This window comes from Podarcis filfolensis, assembly GCF_964270895.1.
Source record: "Podarcis filfolensis genome assembly, chromosome: 12".
In the NCBI taxonomy this organism is placed as follows: Eukaryota; Metazoa; Chordata; class Lepidosauria; order Squamata; family Lacertidae; genus Podarcis; species Podarcis filfolensis.
In genome coordinates this window covers 37,553,429-37,564,261 of record NC_139614.1, presented here as the reverse complement: position 1 = coordinate 37,564,261, position 10,833 = coordinate 37,553,429, and the positions used below count along the sequence as shown (strand labels likewise).

At 45.4% G+C, this 10,833-nt stretch overlaps 1 protein-coding gene across 6 annotated transcripts in view; it reads left to right on the top strand.

Moving 5' to 3' along the window:
* Nucleotides 1-484: 484 nt before the first annotated feature.
* ARHGAP21 (Rho GTPase activating protein 21) overlaps nucleotides 485-10,833 on the top strand; it is a 106,016-nt gene continuing 95,667 nt past the window's right edge. For 3 of the 6 annotated variants that reach the window (XM_083579162.1, XM_083579159.1, XM_083579158.1), the window contains exon 1: nucleotides 485-3,418. Coding sequence is in view for 3 of the 6 variants with exons in the window: in XM_083579155.1 (XP_083435281.1) it covers nucleotides 3,338-3,418 (81 nt within the window). In the remaining 3 variants the exon portion in view is untranslated. The remainder of the gene's footprint in view (nucleotides 3,419-10,833) is intronic. The other 3 variants (XM_083579155.1, XM_083579157.1, XM_083579156.1) reach the window with 3 other exon arrangements.

Here is a 10,833-nt window from a genome sequence, read left to right as displayed (position 1 = left end):
TTGTGCTGAAAGGCTCCTTTTGCTGATCTCTGCAGTCCTCCTACATCTGAAAAGGGGTTGGAAAGATCGTGGAAGTCCACACGTGTATTAACTATGCACAGTGGTGTGTGAAGAGTTCTGGCCTCCTGTGACACATACACCCATCCAATTTTCATCATATGAAATGGTGGAAGTCTTCCCTCTGGTCCACTTTACCCCATGACTTCCATAATCAGAATAGCATGGACTGGCCTTGAGACAGGGTGGCTACTTAACATCCCGTCCCCCATATTGGGACACTGATTTTCAATTTTTTTTTAAATTGCATGCAGACTTAGGTACACATGTATGTACTTATATATCCACATTTAGAAAAAGATTTTTTTCTAATTAAAATAGAAATGCATCTTCCCATAGTAGGGCAGACTGTGGCCAGGAGACCTGTGTGCCTGCTCAGTTTTGCTCCCAGGTGCTGTTGGACTTGAAGGCCCCATCCTCCCTTTTCTTTCTTAGGGATCTTTTTCTTTAAACATGGTCTTTAAGACTTGGCCTGGGTGGGCAGCCTTTCAAACAAAGGGCCAACCTCTGTCAAATAAAGACACAGACCCTCTCCACCTTGAGAGTACAGTGATACCTCGGTTTACGAACTTAATCTGTTCCTGAAGTCCGTTCTTAAACTGAGGAGTGCTTTCCCTAATGAGGCCTCCTGCCGCCGGTGCCCTTCTACCGTTCGGATTCCGTTCTTAGACTGAGGTAAAGTTCGCAAACCGGGACACTACTTCCAATTTTGCAGAGTTCATAAACCAAATCGTTCGTAAACAGGACTGTTCTTAAACCGAGGTACCACTGTACAGTGGTATCTCGGGTTACATATGCTTCAGGTTACAGACTCCACTAACCCAGAAATAGTACCTCGGGTTAAGAACTTTGCTTCAGGATGAGAACAGAAATAGTGCAGCGGCAGCGGGAGGCCCCATTAGCTAAAGTGGTGCTTCAGGTTAAGAACAGTTTCAGGTTAAGAATAGACCTCCAGAAGGAATTAAGTACTTAACCTGAGGTACCACTGTATATGAAAGCACCTCAGGAGCTTGTTCAAGTGAAGCTGGTGTGCACATGGTCTGGAGTCATTAATCCAGAGCAAAAAAATAAAATAAAAATAAAAATCGCCTCTCTATACACTCGGCCCCCGGGGGAATTGTGCAGATTTTCCGAGTGTCGAGACCCAACGAGGGTCTGGCCTTATACAGCCTCTGGAGAGATTTGTTTTTGTAGCCGGGAGTGAGGAGGGAACCCAGAGGCGAGGCCTGCTGTGCCAATAATGTCCTGTGCCAGCCGTTTGCCTGCGGGGACTTTGGGCGGCAACCGCGTCCCAGTGGACCATCCCTGCTGTTTTCCTAGCGCGGAGGCGCAGGAACTGCGTGCAGAGGAGGCAAGTGGAGAGGAGAGAGCAGGAACTTCGCTCTTCCTCCGCTGTGTGGTGGTGCCTAGCCAAGCTCGGGTTGGGAGGGGAGAGAGTCCTATTGGTTAGTTTAATTCCGGGGAGTTTGCACAAGCCGCGCCTGGGCTGTTTCGGCCTGGAAACAGATTGACTAGAGACCATGCGTGGTGTGCAGAAAACAATTGGGAGGGTGTGTGCTTGCAGCTTTGCTTCATTATTATTATTATTATTATTATTATTATTATTATTATTATTATTATTAAAAAAAACTTCCAGCATTCCCCCCTCCCGCATCCCAGGAAGGCCAGCGGCTTGGGAAACTCAGGCACTGTGCTGGCAGAAGGCAGCAAACCCGTCCTCTCTGCTCTTTCCCCGCACCCAAAAGCAGCATCAAGGGAACACAGCGCGCAGCTGGCAGCCAGACATGGGTGCAGCTGGCACCACCGCGATTGCCTGAGGCGGTGGGGCACTGTAATAGAGTCCTTTAAAAAAAAGTGCATTGGAGCGAGGGGAGGGGGTGTTCTTCATTTTTTCCTGACTGAAAATAAATAAACCAATTTTCTAGCGTCGTAGGTGTCTCAGAACGACCAGCGCAAGCTTTTCCAACGACTGTGTGGACAACCTCCAGAAGCGCGCGCTTTGCTTCCGTTTGAAAAAAAGGGATATTAGGCGCTGCGATGCCGCCAGAGCTGGTTCTGGAGAGCGAGGGCTTATTCCAGGATACGATTTCCTAGGAAGATGTCTGCATTCAAAATAAATGGTCCCTGTTTCAACTCTGCAACGCCGGGCGCGCCCTCCGCCGAAAAGCAGCCCCAAAGGAACAGTTCTAGAAAGTAAAAGCACGCGCGGCATGTGGGAAGCAAGCCTGGGAAGGGAGAGAGCAGCTTGTACGGGAGGAAAGACAGGTTTTCTTCTTCGCACCTCGATTTGTCCTGGGAAGCCCAAATGCCTGGGCTCTTTTCCTCCTTGGCGCCTCAGGTTGCTGGCTGGGCTCGACCGACTCAAATGCCTGCAAATCGTATGCACACAAGGCAGACTTCCGTGTCACATGCATCGTAGGATCGGGCAGAAAAAAAGTTCTGCAATTCCTGAGGCTTGTTTATAAGCGATCATCCGGTCCCCTTGACAGCATCCACTGGGTCCTGTTTTCTCTCTCGGTGGCTGGAAGGAAAAACCGCCGCTGTAGGGAGGGGACAGGGATCTTTCGCCCGCCCGCCCCGCTTCCTTTTCCCGGCCAACTTTCTCCCTCTCTTCACTTTTCCTGTGTGTGTGTCTATACCGAGGAGGCGGAGGCGGCCAGCGCTTCCCTTCTCCTCCGCCCTCTCCTCCCTTGTGTCTGGGGCTTTGGATAGGAGGAAGAGGAAGATGACGAGCCAGTGCAATTAGCCTAACAAGGGGCGGGTGGCGGCGGCGGCGGCAGCAGCAGCAGCAGGAGGCGCGGCGGCGGCGGCGGCTTTTTCCCGGGCCACTGACACATCTTCCTCTTCTCCTCGCCGGGGCGATGAAGGGGGACTTTTCGGAGTTAAGCTGGAAAAGTCCGGCGGGATCTTCTCCCCCCGCCTCCCGCGCAGCTCCTTGAAAAGTGGGAGGAATCCCTTTCCTCCCTCCCTCCCTCCCTAAAGACCCCACCGTGGAGACGGGGCTTGGCTGGGATCTGTGTACACATTCCTCTTTTTTTGTTGCCGTTCCCCCACCAAGAGGCGGATATATCTATACTTCTATATGGTTGGTGGCTTTTTTTGCTCGTCTTAAAAGGGAGAGGCTTTGCTCTCTTCGGTGCATGTGGAAACTGTTCTCCGCTCTTCTTTTCTCTGCGCTCCCCATATATATATATATTTAAATTTTATTTTGATGCGTCGTCCCCCCTCCAATGTGGACTCCGGCGGATCTGTGCTTCCTTTGTAATTGGGAAATGAAATAATGGCGACCCGTCGGGCAGCGGGGCCACCCGGGGGAGATGGAGACACCCAGCCGCCCGAAGTCGCCAGGAGCAGCAGCCAGGTAGGCAGGGGGCGAAGAAGGAGAAGCCGAGGGGGGAAGCAAGGGCGGGTCCCGAGTCCGGCCCGAGCGGCGTTGGCTGGGTCGGGGGGCGGCGGAGGGAGAGGCGAGAGGGGGCGAGCGAGCGAGCGAGCGCTGCTCCCGTGTTTATGAGCTGGAGCAGCCAGCCAGGGGCGGTAGCCGCCGCGCGCGGGGAATGGCTTGGATTGGAGCGGCTTTAATGGCCGCCCCATCCCTGTTGCCTGCCTGCCTCCCTCTTCCCTTCCTGCCCGCCCGTCCCGGAGTTGCCGGGCGTTGGACGCTAGGAGTTGGCGGCCGCCCCCGACCCTCGAGCGAAGGAAGGGAGCGAAGGGAAGGGAAGGGAAGGGAAGGGAGGGGGGGCAGGGAAGGGGGCGGGAAAAAGAGAAAGTTTGGAGCTGCCGCCTCTCCCCCCTTCCCGCACAATGTTTAGGGTGGGATTTGTTCCCGCGTCTTCCATCGCCCCCAACCTGGCCGTGGTGTGAAGAGAAAGAAGCCCTCTTTTCTTCCTTTCTCTTCCTCTCTCTCTCCCCCCCCACAGCCCGTCCCCATTTACGACTTTGGGGAGTCTCCCTCGCCGCACCTCCTCACTGAAAAGACTCTTGTTTTCCATATTGCTCGAGATCTTTGCTGTCTTTTGAAAAATCCCTTTGGAAACAACAGCCCTTAATCTTTCCCTACTTCTGCCCCCCCCTCCCTTTGTCCCATTGATCTGAGGGAGGGGGGAGAGAGAGGGCGGCGCAGTCTTCGTGTGTATGCATATATATATATGTGTGTGTGTATTTTAAGACCCTGAATGACACTCTTCCATTTCCCCCTCCTGGTGTGTGTGTACATATTTCGCTTTTACAGGCCAGCTCCAGCAGATTCCAGTGTGTAGGGGCTTTATAGACAGTGTTCCTCTTCTCTCTGCTCCCCTGTCCAGAGTTGTTCCTGGGATATTTCTATGTGCATCTTTAATTTGGAAAGTTGTATATTTTAATTCCTTAACGGTGGCACTGCACGTTCGAGACTAATAGCTTGTCCTTAGAAAGGCCCCTGTTTCAACCCTTCATCCCAGGCTCCATATTAATAGTACTAATAGCATTAAATCTCCGCCAGCGCTGTGTTTGTTCTGCACTACACATCAAAGGTGACTCCTCTTATTCAAATTTTTATGAGGGTTTCCGATGGACTGAGGCATGCTGGAATATCGTGCTGTGTCTGTGTTTATATGGAGCATATGGTATGTGAAAGTTTCATGCCCCATGCGTGTAAGTCCTTGTGCGGTGGAAGTGTCCTCTGTGTCATTTTCTTATGCTATATATACCCTTGCTTAATATATAAGTGAATTGTAGCTGCATTGCTGTCAATACCCTTTTTGAGAAATGGAATTTGACACTTTTTAAAAATAGTGTTTATTTAAGAGGGGAGCCTTTAATCTACTGTTCTGTCCTTGGCTTACCCGAGTGCTTTGATATAACAGTGCCACGTGGTATTGTAAGATCAATCCTCTGTTAAGTGTGCCTTCTAATATATCTGTACAGCTGGATAAGTTCTGAGTAGAAAAACTTGGTGGAGAACTGTAACAGGTTATTGTTTGTGGCTTAGCATTTGGTGATCTTTGCAAATGATAGGAAGAGATAGATTCTACCCCTCTCCCCTAGTCGTTTTTGTGTGTGTGTGTGTGTGTGTGTGAGAGAGAGAGAGAGAGAGAGAGAGAGAGAGAGAGAGAACATTAAAGCAGAGCAGTGAATGAAGAGAAACAGCTACGATTGATAATTATTTCTCAGTAGTTCGTGCACCGTATAGAAGATGTGGGATCCTGGGCTCTCTGAGACCATTCCTATAATCTGCCTATCATTAGCATGGTAAACCATAATGAATCCCTTCGAGTTGAGGCATATAAAATAGGTAAGATGATACCTTTTCATTGAACCAGCTCCTGTTTATGAGTGTATACACGCGGTACAGTTCATAGAGACAGTTTAGGTTGTTGAGAGCAGTATGGCTGTCTTTCCACCCTGGCAGAGTTTTTATATCATAAATAAAGATTGCATTAACAAAAACAGCATTTCCTGTTCTGTGTACCTCATTCTATGGCACCAATAGAGCAGTACACCTTTCTACCAAACTCAGTTGGAGCTGGACCCTCACAGTGGAGCTGGCTGTTTAGTTGGTTCTTCAAAATGAGCAATTCCAAGTTGGACTTACTGGACTTTTTTATTTTCATTTTGGGGGGGGATATCAATTTTAATGCAGCTTTCTTTAGCAGTACCTCAGTTTAAAACTGGAATCGCTTACTGTAGGGTAGGTTTAATCGGAGAACACCGGGAATGGTGTATAGTTTTCAACAGATATGGAGACTTCTTTCTGAGTTTTTATGGTCAAGTTTAACATGGTGTTTAAATTGATCTTTGAGGTCATATTTTATGGCATAAGTGACAGCACAGTTTTTGGAACACAGTTTGGATGAATGAACCTTAGCACCTCTGTACGCTGAATAGTCATGACATTTACAGAGTAGGCATACAATATACTTCTGTTGAATGACAACTCTACTTGAATATTTTCTTATTTAAGTAAAATTTAATCATGCTTTCTGGTGGCCAGACATAGGCTTGCACACTCCTCCTTCCCTTCCCCCTTCTCTTTGGGGTTAAAGCTAAGTATGGTTAAGCATTGTGTCTGAACCTCCATAAACCTGGTTACTGTTAACCATAGTTTGAAACTAGCTTCTAATTCTTGTTTCAGTCCCTTAATTTAGAGGTCAACTGCTTTTGCTGGTTCTGTCATGTAATAACTGAACCACTGGTAATACTAACCGAAATAGGAAGAGTGGAAAATTTCTGGCGAAGGATGCCTGTGAGCCAAAGGGGGGATACTCTTGATTGCCCCGCCACAGTTTGCTGATTAGGCATCATGATGCGTGAACTAGTCCAGTGCTGACAATAATACATTTTGGCAAATACTATAGTTTGCTGCTGTTGCATCTTAGAGTTTCTTGTTAGATATGAGAACAGAAGACAGGTATATTGTGTACATCTGCTTTTCACTATATGCCACTCTCGAGTTTATATGCACTTGTCCATGTTCCTCTCTGTGCAGGGCAAGGGATCTCCTCTTCATCTTGTTTCATCCCACAGTGAGGGGGAGAAAGGAAAAGGGACCAAGTCTGAGGCTTTCTGAAATCTCTTCTAACAAATTTCCCAGGAATAGTGAACCAGACCAGGGCTTGACAGACTTAAAAGTGGGAGTCTGAGTACACTGTCCTGCTTTGCAGGGCATGCTAAGCCAAACCAATTTAAGCAAGACCATTGCCGCCACTTCGACCATCCCCGTTCTTTTTAGCCGTTGTGCTGTGCCAAGCCACAATTTGCTTGAGTGTGTGTTGTCCAAACTGGGACACATGATTAAACTCACCCCTCACTAAGCATGAGCTGTAGCTAAGGACTTAGTTTTGCGTGCACGGTCTCCACAAGGGCCAAGAAGGAGCAGAGTGGCTACAAGCTGCTCTGAGAGGCCATACATTGTGTGGTCTCACTAAGGCAAGGTTTGGCTTAGTGTGTAGTGCAAACCAGCTCACTCTCTCCTCATGGGTGCCTTTCACATGTTCCTCTTGCGCTACTTCACAGATAGGAGCATGGCTTTGTCTGGCATGGTGTATTTTTTTTCTCTGGAAAGCTGAGGAGAATTCTGGGATGTCCTCACATTTTATCATTGGATGTTGTATTTGCATGTGTATGAATCAGATGTGAAAACAATCTAGAACAACTTCAGAACAGTCCCACATACTGTGCAATGTTTTGGCGTTATATAATGCAATTCCATTCACAATGTGGTAATCTCTAACATACTATGGAGCAACAGATGGAGTTTCATTTATGAATATAATTAGCCATGCAGTCGAAAGTATATGGATAACTACTCTAATGTATGTGTTATACTTGTCTTTAAACTCAGTTTCATGGCTTTATTGCTGGTGATGTGATGACAGGAGACGTTAATAGTCTTTAAAAATGGATGCTGTGACTCATTCAAACTCAGGAGGTGTTTACATTAAATTCTTAATTACAGGAGGACTAATTAGTACTGAAACTATTCATGTACCAACTTCAGCACCATTTCATTTTTGTGCGGCTCACTATTTGGTCTTGGTTTTCTATCCCCTCCCATCCCAAACACTACTGAGTGATGGAGAGTTAATCCATATCTCTTCCTCCACAATACAGCTGAGATAAAATTCTAGCCATATACCTGCACCTTGGCTGGTGGAATTGACTAGTTCTCTTACTGCTGGGCTTTTTTGGGGGGGGGGAGGACTTCCTTGGGAACTGCTGTTGGATACTGTAGAATGTTTTTGCAAAGGTTGACTGATTCACATGGCTACTTTTGTGGTGGTGGTGTGGTGCTAACGCGTGGTGCTAACGCGTCATGTGATAAAAATCACAAGTTGTCTGGACCTTAGGTTTTTAAATGCACATCCTCTGAAACTAGGAGCTTGTAAATGCAAACTGATTCTTTGCAGGTTTATTCAGAAGCAAGTCCCATTGACTTCAGTGGGATGTATTCATGAGTTAATGCATGTAGGACTGAAAAATTTCATACAGGGCTAGTGTCTTTGTTTGAATGCACCCTCTGTAACATTTTTCAGAAAATAATGATAGGTGAGTCTTGTTTTCTGTTTAGCTGCCTGCATAAATGAAATAATTCGTTGTATGAAGAATGGGATGAAGATGGGTTGGAACTCAACAACAGAAGTTTCCAGTCATTGTCTGAAACTTCCTGTAACATGTTGGTAATTAGTTGCTCCTGGGGCAGTCATCTATAATGGTAGGTTGTGTGGCTGTAACGGTATTGAGTTCAGCTGCATTTCAGACATTGTGGTCCAACTTGGACAATTGTGTTGGATTACTCATGTGCTTCCTCCTCCCCATTCCTCTTCTCCTTTGGCTGTGAGGAGCAGATCAGAAGCACCCACTTCTAAACTAATCTGTTTCTCTGGCTTCATATGTAACAAGGTGCTCTAGGACACGGGTGGCGTTGTGATCTAAACCACAGAGCTATTCGGGCTTGCTGGTCAGAAGGTCAGCAGTTCGAATCCGCACAATGGAGTGAGCTCCCATTGCTCTGTCCCAGCTCCTGCCAACCTAGCAGTTTGAAAACACACCAGTGCAAGTAGATAAATAGGTACCGCTGTGGCAGGAAGGTAAACGGCATTTCTGTGCGCTCTGCTTTCTGTCACGGTGTTCCTTTGCACCAGAAGCAGTTCAGTCCTGCTGGCCACATGACCCGGAAAACTCTGTGGACAAACTCTGGCTCCCTCGCCCTGAAAGTGAGATGAGCACCACAACCCCATATTCATTCACCTTTGACTGGACTTAACCGTCCAGGGTTCCTTTACCTTTTTACCTTCTAGTTAGTTTAGAAGTGGAAGCAAAAGTTTTCAGACTCCTTGAGGCCACCACAGAGGAGGGAGAGGGAAAGGAGGTGGTAGGAAGATGAAAGCTTGATCCTTGGATATGCTATGCTAAATATTAGTTCAGTGTTAGATTCAGAAAGGCCTAGTCCTGTGATAAATGGCTCTTTCTTGGTTTCATTTTCCTAGTTGCAAAATTAGACAGTGTACTTTGTACATATTCAGTAATATGTTCAGTAATATGCTAGTACTGTAGGATCTTACATTAAAATATATAATACTAATACAATATCTAAAATTAGGTAGTTTTTATTCATGCGAGCTGTTTACGTAGACAGATGTGTCCAAGGACTGTCACAATGACTATCAGGAGAAAAGTAGCTTGTTGTGAAAGGGCTTCATAACACTTATGTGACACTGAAATAGCACCTTGGCAATGGGGGAAGGACCACTGAGCTTTCTATATGTTTACCTCTCGTCAGTCTTCCCCTCAGACTCTGACACTAATCTAGTAAATGGAATTGCTATGTCACTTCAGGTCAGCCTGCTGCATGGGGGGACCCTTAGTGTTCATTTTGGACACTGACAAGGATTTCCTTTGAGAATGGAGAATCTGTGTTGCCAGCTAAGTCTTCATTTGCATTTAAATACTGTACTGCTGTAATATTAGTGAGTTTCAATGTGCATTTATTTGTATATTTCTGTATAGCAACTATGTGGAAATTAAATGGTGCTTTGGCAAAAGATGCCAGTTTTTAAAACTGCTAGCATTACTTTCTCAAAAAAAAAGTGACAATTGCCATCTTTTATCAGTTTCTTTTTTAAAATAAATATCATTTTATTTACAAAGAATAATATAGAAAAATGCAAGTATAAATTGCCCCTTCCTATAAAAAAACCCCAAGAGTAAACAAAATACTTAAGTAACTAAACCAGTGTTAAAACTTTGATTTTTTTATGTTTATATTGTCCTTTCCTATTAAAAAAAAAGATAAATGGATGTTATCACTTGACTAGAATTCCCCTCCGGAATATGTTTGCATGCAGTTTGGATTATTCATAAACTTTGTGTGCCATAATTTTCTCATGCCCTTCTCCAAAGCTGACAATTTATTCTGTGTTTACCTTTTCAATAGTGATATTTTGCACTTAGAAGAAGCTGTAGCAAATTATGTACACAAATTCAGCTACTCTAAAATAACAGTTTTAAATGTTTGTTGCTGTGAGGAGTTTGCTTACTTGGACATTTTCCTAAGTACTCACTGAAAGTATAAGCTAGAAATAGGAGAGTATATGCATAATACTCCAAAGGATTTATGCTGTATATATCATGGGGACAGGGACCCTTTGGTCCTCAGATGTTATCACTCTCCATCATGCATCAGCCTCAGCCCTTCAAGTTCCATGATTGAGGATAATGGGAAATGTAGTCCAGCAACATTTGTAGGACCACATCCCTGACTTAGAACACTGTATACAAAATGGACTTCTTTCCTAATGTCAGCAAAGGTCTTGACTTGCTAAGTACACTGAGCAAATATCATATCAAACCATCAATTTCAGTTGGAATATTTTCTTTTGAGCTGATTTAACCCCAGCGAAGCCAGTGGAACTAAACAAGCTGAAATCCTGGCAGGATTTGAGGTAAAGCAGCAATGCTATCAGGACATTTTAGTGATAATAAGTGGTTTAATACCTTATTCTCTTCCCCACCCCTTATGTTACTCTGTGCTCACTTTGTTTCTTGATCATGCTGGGAAACACTTGATACTAATTAAAACTACAAGCCATTTTAGACTCTATGAAACACAGCAACATAAAAAAAATTTTATGTATTGGCCAATGACCTTAATTTATCATGAAAATTGCTAGCAATTTTGTACATTCAACAAAAGCTTTGTATACTTCTGTTCTAAGCGCAATTACGTCTTGAGCACTTCAGGGATAGAACCATCTCCCAACTCTTGCAGAAATGTTTCTCTGCTTAAAAACAATCTACAGT